General features: G+C 45.8%; 1 protein-coding gene across 4 annotated transcripts in view; it reads right to left on the reverse strand.

Moving 5' to 3' along the window:
• The window catches only part of NDUFAF3 (NADH:ubiquinone oxidoreductase complex assembly factor 3), a 69,238-nt gene that overhangs the window by 35,622 nt on the left and 12,052 nt on the right, over positions 1 to 21,564 (reverse strand). For all 4 annotated transcript variants that reach the window (XM_069643310.1, XM_069643308.1, XM_069643311.1 and 1 more), the window contains 2 exons: positions 20,815 to 20,929; positions 10,800 to 10,992 (listed from right to left, as the gene is read on the reverse strand). In XM_069643310.1, the coding sequence (XP_069499411.1) occupies positions 10,800 to 10,992; positions 20,815 to 20,903 (282 nt within the window). In that variant the 5' untranslated portion in view covers positions 20,904 to 20,929. The remainder of the gene's footprint in view (positions 1 to 10,799; positions 10,993 to 20,814; positions 20,930 to 21,564) is intronic.

The following is a 21,564-nucleotide window of genomic DNA, read 5'->3' on the forward strand; positions in this document are numbered from 1 at the left end:
GCAGCCTCCCGCTCTGCAGAGAAGCCACCAGCCTTAACGCACCGATTTCACCGCCTCTGGCCCGCAGTCTCCTGTCTTGCTCTTCCGAAGCTCTGGGACCGGTTGTGGGCTCACTGAGTGCTGCTGCCTCTAAGGATGTGCATTTCTCCCGTTTCCCGGGTTATGGGGAGACACAGGATGGACCAGGGGTGTGCTTCCCAAATGTTCATAGGTGGGCTTTCTAGCTTTTCAGCCCGTAAGTGGGTAGTCAGACGCAGAGGCTTCACAAATCCTGCGCCCCCTGGTGGCCACCCCATCTATAACACTTTCAAGCCCTAAGATCATCCAAGCCCATAAAAAAAGTGACTTCACTGAGATAACCCTACACAGTAAGTGGAAAAAAAATATGTACAGAGTGCGCGCAGGGGCAGACAGGCATGCGGGACCGAGAGTTGTCGCAGAAGTTATAGGTGAGTGTCACTGTGTGGGTGTGCGTGTGTCTGTGTAAAGTAATGATTGGGAAGGGTGAGGGAAAAGGAAGTGTGTGTGTGTGGATGGGGGTGGTCTTTGGGTGACACCGCCCGAACTGGAAGAAAACCTGCAGGTTTGTGCTTTTTTTGGCTTTTTGAGTGCTGAACAAAAATCTACGGGAAAAAATAAATAAATAAACCGTTTTTTCATATGTGCAGCTTTCATAAAGCAGAAAAAATTCACATTGAACCATTAAATTATGTACTCCTATATAGTCTTACACCATATCTCGTCCTTGATCGCTCTGGCTACTTAATCTGCGCTACCGATGTTCGTTTGACGTTATCCTGAGGCATCTACAGTCGCCTTTTCCCCAAGTGTCTGATTTCAATGTATATATCTTTTTGGCCTCACTGAGTGGCTGCCTGCCCTTGCTTCTCCTGCATATTCGCCTCCTCTGTGTGCTAACTAGTCTCATTCCAATCAATGCTGTTTAACATGCTGTGTGCAGTGGACATTACAGCCAAAGCGCTCTACTCTCCTCCTTAAGGCCTTAACTGGATGAGGAATCAACTCAACTAAAGGCATGTTTCACTCAAGTAACCAACACCTTCACTTGCTGCATCTTTTCATCTGCTTCGGTGGAAGAAGGCCCCGACTTACCGTGTGGCCCTGAAGAGGCAGAAAAAAAGACACGGCCTGCTTCTTTCTTACGTCACCTGTTTGCAGCGCTCCACCCCCCACACCCCTTTCCTTCCATCTCTGCCTTTTCTCTCCACCAAGGTGCTAACCATCTCACCCATTTACTCTGTTACTCTATCACTTATCCTTCCTCCGTCTCGAAGCCTGAAAGAAAGAAGTTCAAAAAGGATCTTCTGATCTCCAACCCAGGCGTGCCCATCGCTGACACCTACGTCAAGGTTTCTTCCAGGCAGACTGTCACAGACATCCTCTTTGTCATGCCCTCCCCGCTACAGATTACACATACAGTCTCTGTCCGCTCTCCCCGTCTCCCATTAATGGTGGCACCAGATGGGAAGTTCTCTTGGCGGGTTTCTCATCCTCTAGGTGCATCATTAATGTCGATCACAACAGCACTGTCATGAACAAGGGCGCTCAGTCCAACATGGTCCTTCTTGACATGTGCCTTCAGTGTCTCGTCAATTTCCTACCTTCTCCCGCCACTCCTCTGGTGCCCTCCTACTTCCCCTTCTCCACCTCCGATGGGTGTATCACGCCTTTGTACCCCCCCCCCCACCTCAGAAGACCTTCAAAGGTGGTAACCAGGTCCACCTTGCAACACTCAACTCTCGCTCTGCAGTCAAACATGCTTCCGATATCGATCTCCTCCTTGAAGACTTTGACCTCCATTTTCTCACCATCACTGAGACGTGGTTCACTGCCAGCTCCCTCACTGCTTTTGACATACTCCTGCCTGAGGGTTACAAGATCCTCTCCAAGCCCAAGCCTACCCGGTCTGTAGGCGTAGTGGCCTTGATATTCCCTGACTGGATCCCTGCCTCTATCATTCCCACTCAGTCCTACTCCTCATTTGAATGCCTCAGTGCAGGCTTGGCATCTCTCCAACCCCTTCGCCGATTGTTGCCACCATCTACAAGATGCCTGGTCCAGTCGCCCTCTTCCTCTCCGAGTGGTCTGATCTCACCCCTTCCCTTCTTTCCACTGCCTCCTTAGTGACTTCAATATTCACCTCGACTCTTCCAAGGTGGACACTAGAAGCTTCCATATTCTTGGTGACATAATTTCCCTCACCAGTCATCCCTCAGGTCTGACGCACTCTGCCTGACATACTTTGGATGCTCTCATCTCCTCTGACATTCCTATCTCCAACCATTTCACTACTCCCTCTCCTGGTCTGACCACTCACTCCTGTCTTCTCATCTGGATCCCTTAGGTCTCCTTACTAAGCCTCTGCCGGCCCTGCCCATCTCTTCTCAGTCATTTGACCGATGAAGTGAGTGTCAGTTGGTGCCTTGGCTTTCACCTTCATTACCCCCTCCCACTCCTGCAACGGATGCCCACACTGACTTTTCTCTTGCTTATCTTCACCTTTCTATCACCAACATCCTGGATATCCTTGCCAGTCATGAGGATCCGAATGAAGCCTGCCTCCAAGCGTAACATCTGGTACAATTCTGACATAGCCTCTCTGAAACACAAGTGGAAATGGGGGGTTTCAGTCTCATCCTCTGACAAACTGGCCCGTCACCTGCTCCAAAGGCAATACAGACTCTCCTTTCGCTCTAAGAAGAGGTCTCCCATCCAAGCCTGCATCTACGGAGCCATTAACAACTCTGGCAAACTGTTCGAAATATGCAAGGAACTCGCCAATCCGTCTGCAGTCTCCACATCTCCCCCTTCCATCCCAGACCTTGTGTACCTCTCTGGCCGCCCACTTCCTTTTCAAAACCCAGGACATTCGGTCCCCTCTCCCCTCTAGCCCCCTCCACCACCCTCCCCAGCTATCTTGCCTCCATGGACATCCCTCTATCCTCCTCCTTTCCCATAGCACCGGATGAGGTCTCTACACTAGTCCTCTCTATTAAGGTTTCCTCCAAACAGGTGCTTTCCTGCTCCTCCAGAATTCTCAAGGACAACATTGCCTCGCTTGTGCCTTCCCTGCATGATTTCTGTTATCACTCCTTTCCACTGGCTACTTCCATCAAGCACTCCATTTTGCATCACCTCCTTAAGAAGCCATTTTCTGACCCTCCTGCCCTGCTAACAATCACCCTCTATTACCCCCATTTTGGGCAAACTCATAAATGAGCTTGCCATATCCCAACTGGCCCAACACACCGATTCAGTCAGCTGTCTCTACGACCACCAGCCTGGCTTCAGAGCTGCCAGCGGCAAGGAAACCGCTCTACTGAACACCCAGGACAACCTGCTCTCTAATCTTGACTAACTCTTCCGTTCATTCTTTCCTCTGCCTTTGACACAGCCAATCATGCCTCCCTGATAAATCTGCTCTGTGACTCCCTTGGCATCACAAGTCTGGCTCTGGACTGGTTGACCTCCTTCCTCTCAAACAGACCTTCCCAGATACAACTGGTGCCTTTTCCCTCCCCTATCACACGCTCCACATGTGGCGTACCTCAAGGCTCCATCCTCTCACTGTGGCTTTTTAATATCTACCTTGCCCCTTTGGCCCATCTGATCGCTTTTTTCTCGCCTCACTTCCAGTGTTAGGCAGACGACACCCAGCTCTCCTTCAGGTTTCCCTCTCCTTCCTTCTCCTCCTCTCTCATCACTCATCCCTGTCTGTCTGACTGACTGACAGACATTCAGTCTTGGTGTGCTGCCAATGATCTCTGTTTTAAGGCCAGTAAGACTGAGATCCTTTCCATTGGAACCCCTGCTCCCTCCCTCTCCCCCTCTGGCCGTCCTCTATTGGCCTCTCCCCTCTCCCGCCGGTGAGATAAAGAACCCTGGTGCCATCTTCGATTCCTCTCTCTGCTCACATCGCGGACCTTGCCAAGAAAGCCCGCTATCACCTGCACCTCCTCCGAGGTATTCTCCATTTCCTCACCTTCCCCCAGAAACTCAATGTCTCCAGAGCTCTGGTTATTTCTAGGCGGGACTACTGTAACAGCCTATCCCTCAATCTTCCTTCTTCGTCCCCTTCAACTAATTCAGAATAGACTGCAAGACTTATTCTTGGCCTCAAGCCCAGAGACTGCATCTCTTCACCTCCGATTTCTCTCCACTGGCTCCCGGTTTCTGCTAGGATAAAATTCAAGACCCTCTGCATCATCCACAAGACTTTCTGGGGCCTGGGACACCGCTAAATTCAACTCGCTCTCTCACTAAATACTACCCCATTGTGTACAGCCCTTTGGTCTGCTTTCTCCAACTCTCTGCGAATATGACGCTTCTTTAAGCAAAGGGGAGGGGGGAGGGGTAGATGTCTCTCCTCGCCAAGAACCTCCCTCTGGAATGGTCTCCCCGCCCCTCTCAGGGTTGAGACAGATCTTCTTAACTTCCAGAAGCTCTTCAAGACCCTCCTTTTCTCCTCCCACGCTAATCTCCTTATCTATGGCTGGCTCCCTTCTGAGTCCTACAGGGTCCCAGACCCCTCCCACCTGGAGACCCCTCCCCGCCTTCCCCGCACTGTACCTGCTTTCCATGGCACTTGCCCTTGGGCTTCCCCATCAGACCTGCACTTCGCCCCCTTCACCGTTCCCTTCCCACCTTCGCACTTCTGCGCAGACCTGCACCCCCCACCTCCCTCCCGCATCTTCTTCTGCACTTGCACGATCCGTGTGTCATTGTATCTTTCTCCTTTGCCCCCACCCTTTTTGTTGTCTTGTGGTGCCTTGAAACAAATAAAATAAGTAAGGTTTCTCAATCGCAATATTTTAGTATGATATTAATGCAACGGTAACACATAATGAGAACAATAATAGAAATAGAATAGAGAAAAAACAAGACGGAAGACTACCAAAACAGTCAAAATGATTTGATAGTCAGTGGAAACAATAGATAATGAAGGTAAAGCAACATGAGGAACTTCTCCCAAACAAGCCCAACTGAAAATGTGGAATCCTAAAAAGTTCTCAAAATTGCAAACGAGAGCAGAGGAACTAAAGTCACGGGCCCAAGAAACCGCTCCAGATGTAAGGTTCAAACATGGTATCCAAAGGCAGACCGGGCCGACGGGTCTGCAGGTGTTGACAATGGCATCAATTCGTAATGGAACAGGCACTAGCTACGTAGACAGCATGAAACAATCCTGCAGCATGTCCACCGTAACATATGCCTCCAATTAGTTCCCGACTATTTCCATTCCAAACCATACCAGGTATTAATAGCCATAAAGTGTGGTCAGACGCAGAGAGGATGAAGTTTTCAATATCTCAAAACGAATGCAATTCAACTTAAAACATTATTCAATTTTTATTGTAGTCCTGAGCAGAGCGTCTTAGGACCACATCCCTAGTTCGGCATTAGCCCTTAAATGCAGCGGTCACAGTCTGGCTTATTTACCCCGAGCTCTGAACTGGGGGTAAATTCACAGAGGAAATGCCCATTTTGATACAATTACGAACGGACTCAATGGGGATTAACAGCGCCCAACCGGTGATCCGGCAGTAATACCGCAGGACCGGTGAGAGTGCTAACACCAATATAGTTGGCCGGGGTAACGCCCAACTAGTGATTAGGCCCTAAAAGTGTTTTCACCCAACATGTTGCGTTTCTAGATGGTGTTCTTGGAACTTCTTCCAGCGGTATTTAAGCATCAACTCAAAAGGTGGATAGGCACAACAGCCTACAGAGCAATTAAAAACTGGAGTACAAGGTCTGTTTATTCTGATCAGATGGAGGAGGCATAACTTACCTTTCCTATCTTAGTCGTCGGTCTTGCACTTCCTCTGGATGTGCTTCAGTTGCAGAGCTGTCTATTATACAGCAATAAGACTTGTCAAGATTCCCTTCATCAAGCAGGCATACATACCCTCAAATGAAAATACACCGAGATATATGCACACTTCTGTGAACGAAAGATTCCCACTGTCAGCAGCAGGATAAACATCCACTGTTTTCCAACGTGTTGGAGCGTAGGTAGGGTCTTTAGCTTCTGCAACAATAGGTTAGAAAACAGGGAGACAGGGGGGTTTCCAAAGGCCCATTGGTTGAGGGCTCAGCAAGACCAACTGCTTGCGTATGTGCAGGGCTTCCATCAAGTTAGTGATCGTGTGGTTGACTAGCGCAACTTCACTTTTCGGAAGGGAGAGAGGTGGCACTAAGGTTCAGTTACTCCCCCATCAGCATGCAAGAAAAGTAAGACTGTAGAGCGTAGTAGATGAAAAATGGTTCCTAGTATAAAAACAAGCATCAAGAAATAGCTAAAGCACAGTTAAGTTCTTAAAAACATTCTGTACTCTTGTAAAAGAAGTAGTTTGTCAAAAAGAGACTACACAATTAAAAGCAGTTTTACTCATGATTAAAAACGCGTAAGCTATTTTAGGAGTATTTAAAACGTGCTAAAACTAAACCAGCCCATCAAAGACAATAGATAAATACTTAAAAATCAGGAACAATGTCCACATAAATGTCAAACCGCAGTTCGAACCTTTGCCCATGGGGTTTAATTTGGCAAATTATGTAGGCAGCTGTAGTTATAGTAAAAAGTAAGGACAGAATTACCTGCGTTCCAGAGGATCTATAATGGGGAGGACCTTCGGTCTGGTGAGGGTAATGGACCCACTTACCAGTAGTGATCCAGATCCAGGTTCAACAAACAAAGGCCCAGAGAAGCCGTGTTGCCAGGATGGAACCAAGACCTGCCACAGCGGATGTCATGATCGAAAGGGGGGTGGGGGGGCGCCCCAAGACCTATGAAGAGAAGATCAGCAGTGGATTGGAGGTCACAATCCCCTGGGTATGTGACCCAGGCTGCTGGAAGGCGATTTTGAGGAGGATTTCGGTTTGTTCACAGTGCCTGTTGCAAGGAGAGCCGCTAATATTTCAGGATAAAGTCTACCACAACGTGTGTGGGTCTAACAAAAAGGGCCATCAAAATGGAAGGCATGACAGCAGCTGTATAGCAATAAGGAAGCAGGATGGTGAACCTTAAAATTCAGATCACAGGTCAGCTCTGGCCCAAAGGGATTCAGGACAGCCCCACAAGGAGGAACAGATGCAGCTGTGGAGTCCGGATGTAACATGAAGGAGCAGTTAGTTTTGAGCAGCAGCCTCAATGACACTTGGTTCCAGCAGGTTCTCCCACTTACGGTCTGGTGAGTATCACATGTCCAAGAAGCTTCGGGGAAGAAAAAAGGGCCCTCCGGCACCAGTGGCTCGAGCTGTTCTCACAGGATGAAAGAAGAGGAAGAGCCTGAAGCAAGATCTTAGTGCACGAACAGACCCCGTCAGGAGATCAGAGGTCTGCGACAGTCAGCCTCAGGTATCTTCATGGGACTGTCTCCGTCAACAAAATGTAGGCAGCAAAAGGTTTGAGTGACGACCAAAATTAGTAAAAAGATCCTAAAATGACTGTGTCCTGTTGGTTTGCAGCATCATAGGATTAATACTTTTGGCTTTATAGAATGAAACGGCCTGACCTCTGCTCTTGATCCCGGTTACGCTCGGTCATGATTTCACGGACAGGATTCCACAGACAAGCTTTTTCTGTGGCTCGAATGGAAGCAAGTCTCTCCATATTATAGGGCAGAGAGGAAGCGGCAGAGGAACCTGCCAGCAAAGAGAAGGAACTTGGGATGGAAAAGGGATAAGGATTCACGGCGGGTGTCCCCCTAAAGAAATAAAAAAATAAAAAACAGGGGTGTACCACATGGAAGCACACGCAAACGCAGAGAAAAGAATGTGAGAGACCCCTGTGTAAGAAAGAGAATGAAACCCATCAGCAACGAGGAAAGATGCAAGCAGTCCAAAAACAATGGCAGAGATGGCGCAGGCATTGACACATGAGAAGGGGGAGAGGGCCATAGAGCACCACTGGAAGCAGACAAGCCAACAAAGACGGGGGACCGGCAGGTGGAAGCTGGAACATGGTGCGCGACATCAGGTTCCGTGGAAAGGTCATCCGTGAAAGCAGGACCCCAATCCATAGAGCCTGGACTCATGTGCCTCAACTTGCCTTCCTGTTGCTGCCACTTTAAAAGTGCATGCAACGGCACTCTAATCTAAACGTGCCGCTCTTCAATGGTGTGCGCTATATATGGTTCACCTCTCAAGGTATCGGTTAACTGTGAACATATTCCCCACCTGCCCACAGAATAGATGACCTAGTACAGCAATAGATGACACCGCTCAGCGGATATTGCTATGTGCCCTGGGATAATGCTGCGGCTCTGGAAGGGAAGAGCATATTGGTGCTCGAGTGGATTGCAAAAGAAGGCCAGCCCAACGCCAAGACGGGTACAGTCTCACAGAGCCCTAAAGCCATGCCCATAAGGTTTCCAGCCTCTGAGCATGCAGGTCAGGTCAGGCTTAGGCACTGTGTTATGGGAGTGTAGAATTCTGCTCTATTCAATCTCGCATTTATGGGGGAGCAGGAGGCAGAAGCACCACCGGGCCAAAGTCAAAGGGCAGGAGACAGAAGGTTCCAGATGGGGAAAATGGGGGACAGCAAGGAGATACCTTGAATCTGTGCAGTGTACGTCAGGCCAGGTGCATCTCTTGCTGCCGTGACTCTGAAGCTCAGATTTCTATTGCGCTTACCAAATTCTTTACCTTACAGATTCATTCTAGGGGGTTTCAGTCAAAGGCCAGAGCTACAAACAGTTCAGTTCGTACAATGCATGTTAAAAACATACCCCAAGATGACACAACTGACCTTTCTTTCCCCCATTTCACTACTCTTCCCATCTTTTTCTCCTAGCCCCACCCTATTCCCACTTGCATCTGTGCTTAGACACCCTCCCCCACCACCTTCTCCAGAGCCCCTACGCCCCATCTCTTGCTTCCCACTTTCTTACTACTAGGAATGGCAGATGGAAAAATGTATTCCAAAAGATGTTCACCTGGGGATCCCAGGATGAGAAGGCTGCATTCACGCCAAGTCGAGGCCGTCATTCGCGGGTGTAGGGGCACTGGATTGCCCTCACTATAGGACGACACAAGGTGGCACAATATGCACGCAAGATGATTTACCAGTGAGGAGAGCCTGCTGTGCGCATTATTTTGCATCTTGATTAGTGGTGCCTGGTGGATGGAGCATTTGGGGGTTCCTGCCTTTGGCTGGAATTAAAGCAGAGTTCTGACAGACAAGCGACTGCCTTCTATAATGACGATGAAGATTTGGGGTTAGATACTGGAGATACACAGATGGTTCACCCTGAAGAAGGCTAGATTGCATGCAAATAGTTTCAATCCGATAGCTGAAATTCAAGTTGGCCCTGTATGACTTTTTGGAGTTGCATTGGATTGGCCCTATGTATTAACATCTGTACCTCAGTAGTTAAGCTTAACATGTTTAGTAGCCGTGCCAGACTGTATTCAGCACCAGTCATCTTATATGCCAATTTGCACTAAGAAAAATATTTTTTTTGCACAATGGAATAGGTTGCGAGTTTGTTCTCTTGTGTATATTTTGGGATGAAGGAGTATTAATGTGGGTGGGTTGTGTATTTCACACAAAGTGAAGACTTACATTTGCAGATATTGTGTACAAGTTAATGATGTCTTTGATAAGATTATGTGCGATGTGATTTCACATTCGAAGGTTCTTTCTTTAAATTAAAGCACACATTACTTTTTGATTTACTTTCTTTAAAAAATGTACTGATGTTAACCAACGCTTTGAACCAAGTGTGGCAATTGATCTTTTTTTGCGTTTTGTTATTGGATTTTCCCTGATCAATGCTATAAAGTGTCTGTGGAGGACCTCATGTTTGTGTGGCGTGCATTCACAAGGAGGCATTTTGTCCCTATACCTCTAGCAGTCCTTTCGCCACCTGCACTCACCTCTGCGGCACCCCTCCATCACCCTGTGCCCACTAAACCTCCCCCAACCCACCTGCTGTGATCCCCGGCCTATGACTGATTCCGTCGGTCTGTTTACGAACCCAGAAGCCCGACGCCCAGCATGTTGCGCTTTGAGCGCTACCTTTTGTTCCAGTGGCTTCCGGGGTCAAGGTAATTAGACTGCAAACGGGAAAAACCATCTAGAATCACGTGTGCTCTAGTATGGCCAAAGGCTTTCAAATGGGTATCCAAACAAATATCCAGAGAAGTCCTGATAACAACCAGGTTCTAATGTAGATGAGATATACAGTTCCATTATGTCAGATTGTAGCACAGGGGAGGCCCACATTCTTTTAAAAGATGCCCAACACGTTTCGGTGCGTACAATCATCTTTCTGAACAATAACACAAACAAAGAAGGCAATCAGTACTAGCTGAAGCACAGTATAAATAAACTCAGTAAAGCAAGGGAGTAGAGTGGTAACGTCCAATTTACTTTAAAAGAGCAAATGCCCAAGCATACTGTGTGCAGCCCGGCAGAGCACTCTGGTTCTATGTGATTTTATTCACCCGCCATTTATTGTTCTTTGTATACTAAGTGGCCAGCAGGTGTATTCACATGGGTGCAACATTTCATTACTATTGGTTACTACAAACTTCCAAAACCTTGAGTGCGATACTTTCTTCCTAACCACTCTTTTCTAAATTCCTCTTTAGGTCCTTCCTGGAATCGCTCTATGGTGGCTTAAACATCACACGTCGATGTTACACAAGAGCCATTCATTTTTGGAGTTTTAACATTTCAGTCACTAAAACCTTCATCTTTGAACTGGCGGACTTGCTTGGTATCACATGTCAGGAATGCACAACGCTTAGCATATACACTGTGAACTTACGTGCCATTGTAGAATGACCCTCGGGAGAACCACACATGGGCCCACGACCTTGTCCCCGTTGATGACAAAGCCTTCGGGGCTGTAGCTATCTATGAACATCATGTCGGGAGACTCTTTTTCAAGCATGTTTATCGTAGTCTTCTGATAGAGCTCATCGTCCGATGGAGAGAGACGATGACCACGATATGGCTGCCTGTCAAAAGATTAGCAGTGCACAAAAGATTAACACATATTTACCAATGGAAAGGGGCTTCAACCAGTATCCCAAACTAGTAGTGAGGATGTCTAACTGAGCACAACGCTGGCCTTGTTCTCTGCACATCTCCACATCGGTGCTGTGCACCTAAATGCCATCCACCAAAACAAATCTTCTGTCATTACATCAGCACTGATGAAATATACATGCAACGCAAGCTGACAACGATACAGGCACACTCCTAGAGACCCTTCCACAGCTTCTACTAGTTAGTCTCCAACAGGCGGACAACATACAAACTCTCTGCTGACCAACTTCATACACACATCTGCACATCAGCCTTCATGAACCTGCAGACAGCCCATGACAACTCCAACTGCACCCCCAAAAGATACAGCCCCCCCCCATTCTAACCACCCAAAGAGTTCCTGATGCACACAACCCTTGGTGCACCCAAAAATAGTTTTGATTACCGCTTTTGCAGATGTGTTTCACTCCTGTGAGCGTAATCACCTTTCCTAAGCCTGGCTTGAGAATTTGTCCGGTAACTAAGGGTCTTGCCATGTGCATTAACTTATATGGACACCATGGTTATCTTGCAAGACAGTCAGGCGTGAGAATTCCTAGCAAAAACCAACCTTGTGTAGATCTCAGAACTTCTTTTTCTCAAAAGCACTTGTCTATTAATGATATAACTTCCCCTGGTGATACTGAGGTATCATTGTTTGCATTTTAAACTGCGCAACTTTAAGTCACACTACAATATCAGCCTAGGGTTGTATATGACTGCCATAAATATAAAGGCGTAGGATACCCCAGAACTTCAAGGAGTGTAGTCTTCAGCCGTTTCCAAAGGCCTGCTTACCACCAATGGCACTAATTGAGTATGCAAGGTTATTGCCTATGGAAAGAGCTAGAAAGCCAAAATGACCCTCATACTGTGGCTAGTTCTTTGCGGCTCAGGATGGCATTAGCTGATCCCAAGTCTCTGGGAGCAAAGTGGAGTTTTTTTGTTCACATGAATTGGAAACATCGTATGAAAGCCTAAGTAAAAGTGCAGACCATGCAGGCCCAGACACCCATCCGCTGCCATCTATATGCCTGCCTCAGCCCATTCTTGACTGCACAAACACCCTGCATGTACCCGCACTGGAAACATTGCTCAGAATAACCAGTGGAATCTATGATCTAATTTAAAACAGAATCACTAAAGACGTCATCAAGTTTTCACATTTTTGTAGCAGTGAATGCCCAAGAGCAGGTGCTCCATTAGCTAAATCTAGCAGCCAAAATGCCCTTTAAATTGTGCTGGTGCTCTGACTTTATTCTCATGTACTGTAGACCGCCTAATGGTATGTCTGGACCGGTACTGAGCTTGGTAGAACAATAGAAAGGCTTGCAGTCAACTCTGGGACAATGTATAGCTCCCCATAATATCCACAGGAGTAGGATTAAAAGTTTGGTCGAAGAAGTGTGGGACATAGCGGTTATAAAAATTCACATCATTCCCCTCGCCCTTCCCGCAGCTGTTTTTTAATCCTCAATTCACTCTGGGCATACAACCAAGGGCATTTAGTAAGAGGAAAAAAGTCGGCTGCATGAAACCGCAAGACATGTTTCAGGGCACAGATTCTAAGCCCTTTACTCAATGCAAAATAAAATGGGGACTAGATGAACTAGCCAGTTTTCAGTACTTCCAGGACCGGTTCTGGATACTGGCTCCCACAAATAAACAGGTGGCAACTAGAGAGCTCACCTCTTTTGAACAATTTGCCAGCTCAAATCGGGGGGATAAGGCTCTAATCTCAAACGTGTATAAAATGATTGCTGAGGTTCCTCCCGCTTCTCCCCTGTGCTATAGATCCCGATGGCAGCTAACTTTGGGAGAAAAAATTCGCGAGTGGAATGGGAGGGGCTTTGGAAAGATATTTCCAAATTCACAAGCTCCTAGTTCAATGGCATTAGACCCCAGCCTGTTTGCACAAATTTAGACCAACTATTTCATCGCAATGATGGAGGCAATGTGGCTTACATGGGGATTGGGGGGCACATATGGTGGAGCTGCCAAAAACTGAGGGGCTACTGGGCAGAAATTGACGATAAAATGGTGCAAATATTTGGTGTATTGAAACCTTACTTCCCCAAGTCTAATCTTTTGTTGATTTTTGAGTTAAAAATGATCCATGCTCGAAAAAAAAATGTAAAACCTATGTTATATTGCAAGTGGCTGCTTTATTCGGTATTACTGTTTGTTGAATTGAATATTTGTATAGCGCACCGGACCCTGAGGTCACTGGGCGCATTGCTTTAGGTACATAACAAGGTTACAACAATGGCAATAAGCACAAACTTTACATACATAAAAAGGTTACATAGATGGTAAAGCTCACGGAAGTGGCAAACATATCAAGTATATACAGAGAATTAAATCAAGGCAACAGTAATTTACAGAAATACACATATAGAAGAGTAATCAGTGAAGGAGTGGTTGAGTGTTCTAGTAGGATATGAAATGTATTAAGTCTCCTGAGAGGTAAGCCAGTTTTTTAGCTGTGTTCTGAATAGTGAGAATGAAGGTTCAGCTTTGAGCACTGTAGGGAGGGAGTTCCAGAGTTTAGAGGCTAGGACAGGGAAGCGACTTGCCTCCCGCTTTTTGTAGGTTAAATCTTGGGACTCTGAGGCAGTGTAGTTGGGCGGCTCTGGTAGGTCGGTCCGATTGAGTTTTGGTGAATCTGTCCAACAAGTATTTTGGCGCAGAATTGGACAGGCACTTGTGAGTAAGAGTGAGAGTTTTGAAGTTACTTCTATTCTTAACTGCAAGCCACCCGGCACTGCGCCTAGCTTCCGATATGTGGTGTGACCTAGGGATATTATAGGCGGATCTCAGTGCATGGTTTTGCAATACTTGAAGTTTGTTCAAGGTTCGCTTGTTAGCACCCATGTAAAAAGTGCGTTACAATAGTCCAGTTTGGAGAGGATAAGAGCCCTGGCTAGAATAGAGCAACTTGCTGTCGAGAGGAAAGGCCTACTAGAATTTATGAGCATGCAAGTGTAGGTGTGGCGGAGGCAGTAGTATTTACTTGCTTGGTCAATGTTAAAGTGGAGTAAAAGTAGTGTCTTCATTTCCTTCGAGATTAGGGTGTTAATTCTGTCGATGATAAAGGATTTGTACCTAGTGTCTAGTTTGATGAGTTTAGTTTGGGAGCCTATGAGAAGTAGTTCTGTCTTCTCATCATTTAGACAGATGCTGTGAGTAGCCATCCATGCCTGAATGATGAGGTAGATTTTGTTTAGTAGTTTTAAGTCCTCCCGTGATGGGTAGGAGGATTTGGGTGTCATCTGCATAGTTAGTGTAGGTGACACCCAAAGGGTCCAAATCATCAAACAGAGGCTTAGTAAAAATGTTACACAGCATTGGGAATACACAAGACCCTTGCGGGAATCCACAGGTAACAGGTGCTGGATCCGCCAAAACTGTAGGGGAGAAAACTTGCATTGATCTACTGTACAGGAATGCCTGAATCCAGGCAGTCGCTTGTCTGAGAAGTGGGCTGCTGAGATAAGGTGGTTGCAGAGAACTTCGTAGCTGTCAAGGTCATAAGCGGCTGATAAATCTAACAGCAGGAGAAGTGATATATTGCCTTGGTCTTTTTGGTTTTCTATTAGAGTTTTTAGGTCTACTAGAGCTGTTTCTGTGCCATGTCTAGGCCTGAACCCAGATTGACGGAGGCCCAGGAGATTTTTGGTTTCTAGATGTGTTTATATTTGTAAATAAGAAGCCCTATCTAGAATCTTTAGCAGATAGGGCACAGTGGCAATTGGTCTGTAATTGGTGGGGATGTCAGGTTTAAGGGTGTTTTTTTAGCAACTCAGGTACCCAGGCATCTTTGAAATTGGAAGGGAACATGCTCGTTTCTAAAGAGACATTAATGAAGAAGGTAAGGCGCAAGTTCTCTGGCTGCATCTTTAATAATGTTAGTCGGGCAGATGTCATTCTGGCAGCAAGAAGGTTTGATATCATGTTTTCAACCTCTTTAATAGATTGAGGGGTGAAGTTAAATATGCAATTAGGTTTGGTAGATGTGAGGTCAGGCTTGCGAAGGGGAGGATTGACGGTGATACTAGATTTTTTCTTCTCAATTCTAGATTGCAGCATCGATATTTTATCCATTAGTGCAGCTTGGATCTTGGTACACCAAACCTGGTCTTTGGACCAGGTTTTGGGGAAAGTGGGGAGGGTGTAGGTGACTCAAGTTCCCTGAGGATAGTGAACAGTTCTCCGATACCGGATTTAGCAATGGATAGTCTATTGTTGTACTTTTATCTTGGATAATGGCAGATTTGTAGCAGTTAGCAGTTTTGACGTAAAGGTATTTATTGTTGGCTGAGGGGACGTTTTTCCCAGGCTGTTTCTGCTTTTCTTTTATTGTTCCGTACAATTTTAAGGCGCGGTGTAAACCACAAGTTAAGGTGTGCTTGTGGCTTAGCTTTATGTAATTTTAGTGGAGCTAAAGTGTCAATTACTTGGGTGAAGATAGAGTTGTAAAGGTCTACAAAAGTAGATGGTTTCAGTGTTGGTCTTTGTGTATTTAAGGATGGGTCGTATGGGAGGAAGTAAATTCTCTCTTGTGATGTTGTTTTTGTTCCTGTTTAGGGCCTGTGGTGCTATGACAGAAGCACAGTTTAGGGATGTGCTAGATTGTAAGGTGAATGAGACTAAATGGTGGTCGGACCAAGTGCATGGTGAATTAGATTAGTGAGAATATTAGTCTTGCAGTTAATTTCGGCCAACCAATCTAGGATTCTACCTTGCTTGTGTGTGGGTTTGGTTATGCAATGAGAAAAGCTTAGTTCCGCTATGGAAGCAGCAATGGTTGTGGTGGAGTTATCATTAGGGTCTAGGAAACCTAGATTGAAGTCACCAAGGAGTGAGATTTGTGAGCTAGGTTTAATATTCGTAGAGAGTAGTTGAAGGATATCTTCCTCAAAGGTCCGGATAAGACCTTGAGGCCAGTATAGCAGGTGGATATTTAGGGTACACGATTCTGAAAGGGGTGTTTCAGGGATAATAGTTCAGCTGATGGGAAGGGTATATGTAGCAATGCTTTTAGGCCTAGGAGAGTCTTAGAGATGATGGCAACCCCTCCACCTTTAGAGGTTTCTCTGTCAAGTCTGGAATAGCTAGCGAGTGTAGGTCCCGCCTCTGTATGTAACCAGGTCTCTGTTATGGCCAGGAAGTCCAGTTGATTGGTGATGATAAGGTCAGTAATATCTAGGGCATGTGTCATTAGTTATCTAGCATTAATGAGTGCCCCTTTGATTGGAGTGTTGAGGTTATCAGGTGTAATGCGTGTAATTATATTACTAGGTGAGCAAGTGGAGTCAGATTTATTTTTATTTGAAGAGATAACCAGGGACTTTTCCTTAGTGGCAGTCGAGGACGCACACTTCAGTTTGAATGGGGCTTTGATGATGGTGAATGTAAGGAGGTCAGCCTGAATCTAGTACAAAGTCAGATTCCGGATTGTTAAGGAACAAGGTAAGTTCGGAGTTGGTTTAGAAGCTTAACGCTGGATACATTGGATAGGTGTGAGGGTATTAGAATTATTTGCCAAGGACAAGATGGTAGAAACAGGTAAGGTTGGCTGTGGTGAGCATGGAGGTATATACAAAATGCCAATAAAAAATATTTAAAAAAAGGAAAGGCTTGTAGTATTGTGGAGATCGTCAACACCAGTTTTAGGAACTTCTCTCATCATCTACCTATGCAAGTGGTTTGTCCGAAAGGAAAAGAGGAGGGGTGGAAGACAGCCCCTACAGAGGTTTTTAAAGGCAGACACAGTTCTTAGATATGCAGTACTGGGATGAGCCACTGGAGTTTCATGCAATCTTGTGGTCGAGCCGGTGATTGCCAAATCCCACGGAAAGGTTGCTTAGTCCCTTCTCTTTTCACATGCATACTAGCACTTCCGCTTTTCAGATTCTATGGAGGTGGAAAGAATAAGCACCAGGCAGCTATAAAAGGCAATAAAGAACTAGCCTCAAACCACAATACAACTCCGATTGCAGTTCCTCTTGGGAGTAAACATTTGAAAGCTGAAAGACTCTGCTATGCTGCACAAGGGAGACCTGTATAGCATGGCCGCCTGGGGAATTTTCATTACTCTGGTCACAACCAGGCATTTCTTAGATGGCCATGGTTTGAGAGCTACCAAGAGGATTTCCTTCTCAGCAGAACCAGAAAGCTCCTACATGCATTGCTTTCTAAACCTGAGGCTGTTTAGATGTCAGCGCGGTTTCCTAATTCAGACCACTCCAACCTGCAGACAATTAGGCACTTTACAGTTCGTCCACAGACAGAAAATCCATAACCTACTGGAGGCATGAAAGGAGCATCTGTGAAAGGAAAGTGTCTTTATTCCTGTGGGAACTATTGACATAGGAAAGCAGAGTGGTTCAATGACAGTATCATAGTGATGGGGAATGATTATTTTCCATTACAAGCAAATAATCAAGTCTCAAATGGAATTATAATGTAATCAGACCGCTGTTAGAATTCCTTTTTACTACCCTTCTCCGTTAACCCCATCTTTTAAAGCCCCAATAGCACTTCCACAAACGCCCCATTATGGAGAATGAGCACGTGAACAGGGTCACGCTTTCCATCGCTTCTTTTACAACTCTCCTTTACCCAGTAGTCAAAAACAATTTGTCTTAGGACGATATGCCTGCAAAATCCCAATTAGATCCGGCAACCCGATACTTGGCTAACTGGATTATTAAATCTTGCATCCTCCCACCACTACTCTTATTGGCAGTTCCCAGATTTTCTGCACTTTGGCATACAGGCAGCCAGAATTTGTAATGCCCACCTCACAAATCTACACTCTACCACTTTGGTAATGTTGTTCAGACCAGATGTAAAACCACTTTCATTTCATTGATAACATGCTTTTAAAACAATTGTTATTACAGCCTTACCATTTCATAGCACTATAAATAACGGGTGTTACTGTCATCCAACTTAATGGTACTCAGTTTATCATGAATGAAGGAATGAGTCGGCCTTGGCAGGATTCAAATCTAGGACCTGCGGCTAATTTTGCATCTCAACACTTACCTCACTGAGCTGCATGACTGGCTTCAGAGGACATTGTTCAGGACATCAGAAACAAGACACGCCTAAGGCTAGAGTGTGCTCTAAAAATGTAATCATTAAGCTTGCGTTTCTCCTGGCAAAAGGTTCTAACTTTCCCTCTCAACTCCAAAAAGTAGGCAAAATCCCCGCCTGGTAAGGGTTGCAGCTCCCCTTCATATGTGTCTGTTAATGGCAGACTTTTGATCTAGGAGTGGGCACCACTGTGCTACAACCTGGGATTGATTCTGCCCTCATTGCATTTTAAAAGAACCAATTAAAAAAATATATGTCTATGCATTTTGTTGCACAGGGCTTAATGGCAAATCACCCCCAAATGTTTGGGAATTTTAGGGATCCACATGGCTGGCAGCTATTTAGCTCTTGCTTGTAACTTACAAGAGCCTGGTACCAACACCCCAACAAGTACCAGGAGCCCACTGGTGCCATATCAACATAGCTAGGTGACATTAACTCTGTCTGAATGAGCATAGGACACATTGAGCAGATCCTTAAAGAGTAATGGGTCATATATAAGGGCGAAAGGTTGTAGGTTGCATCTTGTGTTTAAGTCCCTGTGTGTATTGCATTGTATAAAATGCAGAAAATAGAAAGGAGGTGTCAAGTGCAGGTTCTTTCACGCACTCCTCCTTACGCCATCCTCATCACACAACGCTCAGTTTCCTCTCCTTACACCGTCCCTATATTCTTCACAGACACCCCTCTGCCCTACACCACACCTTCCCCAGCCATTTCTCAACAACTCTTTGTTTTTCCTTTTCTAACTGTACATTACCATGGCCTAGGTGCTGGCGCTACATAAATACGTACAGCATAAGAAACACGTGTGATACACATATCATTTCCCCCACTATTTATGTCCCCTTAGTAAATGTCATATCGATGTGTCTTAATGTTTATGTATAGATTGGCCAAATCGCAAAGAGTTAAATTTACATTGGTGTGTTTGTTTGCCAACAGTTGGCCTGGGGACCCAAAGGTAGCGGCTGGGGTCAAGTTAACCAGACTCTACTAAGCTAGAAGGAGCTACATAACTGCCAGCTCCCCTCAATTTCGAAACCTGCGATACCCATGTACTGCAATGACTGATCAGCGTTCTTCATATGCATAGATCACAGTGGCAGATAAGGACTGCCAGGCTAAAGGGAATAATAAATAATAAGTTTGGGAGAGCTCTTCATCTTGGATTCCTCTTGCTTTTCAGCACTCGGGTGTTATTATGCAATTCAGTGGTAGGCACTTTACTAACCTCACAAGGTAGAAGGGATGAATTTGTCTGCTAAACTGAGATTTCAACATAGGACTGCAGGCTGCAGCTGCACTCAGACCTCTGAAGTCCATGCTTAATTCGTTGCACTCTTATCAAAAGCTGCCCATTTCCCTTTCAAATGCATAGAATGCTATTTTGTCTACAAAACAGTCTCTGCACTTGTGCCATCTTTCCTCTGTGTGCATTTCCCTCTGCCAGACTTTTCTGTAGTATGATATTAAGGTCCCTTATATTTCAACACGCATCTTCGCACATTTTGCCATTTGTTTAATGGGAATCCTTCTATGATACCTTGCTGAACATTCGGGTTTAACCCATTGGGTGCCTCTTCCCAAGACTTCTACTGCAGCTCTAACATTATCTTGCTATCCCTCCACTGAACGGTTTCCATCTACTTGTATCCTTCTGGAGATGGGGCTTCCAGAATTCCTCGGAATCATCCAAAAGACCGATAAAAAATTGCCTGAATGCATGATTTGGCCAAATTACGGCCATTCGAAAATTCCGAACGGCCGAAAAGTTTGACCAAATCACCCTTTCAGTGCTGGGGCTGTACCCCACCACCCTTGCTCACTATATTGTGAGCGGGGGTTGCGGGAGTGTCCCCTGCAGCTGTCCTGAAAAGAAAAAAAAAAAAAGAAAAAAGGAAAGGACCCTGCGGCGCCGGTTCCCGATCACAGAAGTGAAAGGGAGCAGGCGTTACAGGGACCAGCGAGTTGGAACCAAGGTAAGTAGGGGGGCAGGGGTGGGGGGATGTGCCAAGTCAGAAGTGTTCAGGGGAGAAAAGACAGGTTATTTTTTAAAAAATCATCTTCGGTCGTTTCTCCCTCGAACATTTGTAACTCTGTCTTTCAACCTTGAACAGGGAGAAAAGAGCGAAGATTATTTTTTCGAAATAACCTTCGATCTTTTCTCCCCTGAACATTTCTGACTTGGCCCACACCCCTACCCACACCCCCATCAACACCCTCAACACACCCCTAAGCACACCCCCACGCCACTACTTACCTTGGTTCCAACTCGCTGTCCCTGCGAGGCCTGTTCCCTTTCACTAGGTGCCGCAGGGTCCATTCCTTTTTTTTTTCTTTTAATGTTTTCTTTTCGGGATAGGTGCAGAGGACACTACCGCAACCCCTGGTCACAATATAGTGAGCAAGGGTTCGGGGTACACCCCCACAGCCCCCAGCACTGAATGGGTGATTTGGTCAAACTTTTTAGCCGTTTGGATTTTTCCAACAGCCGGAATTCGGCCAAATCATGCATTCAGCTATTTTTAATTGGTCTTTTTGGAAGATTCCTTTTCTCCCTCGAACATTTGTAACTCGCTCTTTCAACCCGATCCAATTCCTCCACTAATTTCTATGGCCGTGTCACTCTGTTTGAAGGTACTCACCAATTTGGTGACCTTGCGGCAACACTGCTGAGTTTCCAACAGAGTGTGGGCACTTGCCAGGACCTCCTGAGCGCTGCCAGAACCACCATGGTGCTCCCTGGTTCTTCTCACACCCCTAGAAGATACAGAAAGTTAATTACATTTTCTTCAGCCTTTGCAGCGATGAGGAACTATCATGAAACATGCGCACATGAAAATGAAGAGCTTTTTTAAGGCTGGGCAGAAGGATGAGGGGGGATTCTTAAGAAGAGCTTCTTAAGTATATATTTGACATGGGTCTGTTATTACCATACAAGGGTACCGATACAACAAATATTTGTGTAATGTTCTCAAATAGTGTACACAGTGTGCAGAATCCCCTTGAGAAGCTTGGTGTTCACCCATAAACTTGACGGCAGCACCCAAGTGCTGTGGGTCAGGTTCCTGATCAAGCAGTCTTCCCACTGCTTAACGGGGGCACCCGATCAAAACAGCAGGAATGGTGATGGTTATACAACTTAAGTAGGCAGGTAAAGCAGTGTGGAGGAAATCAGTCAATTCACCCGTCAACATAGGCTCAGCTCTCAGTGTGTTTTTTCAAGGATTGCAAATCTTGTTGAACCTCATCAACATGCATGCTTAAAATCTGGTCACACAATGGTTTTTAAAGCATGAAACAGAGTACTGTGAGTCCAGGCACAGGTAAGAGAGTGCGAGCGCTGCAGTATAGGATATCTGCAGTGAATCGCTACTGATGAAATGCACTTAACA

Source organism: Ambystoma mexicanum, chromosome 2p (assembly GCF_040938575.1).
Source record: "Ambystoma mexicanum isolate Mex_15411 chromosome 2p, UKY_AmexF1_1, whole genome shotgun sequence".
Lineage (NCBI taxonomy): Eukaryota > Metazoa > Chordata > Amphibia > Caudata > Ambystomatidae > Ambystoma > Ambystoma mexicanum.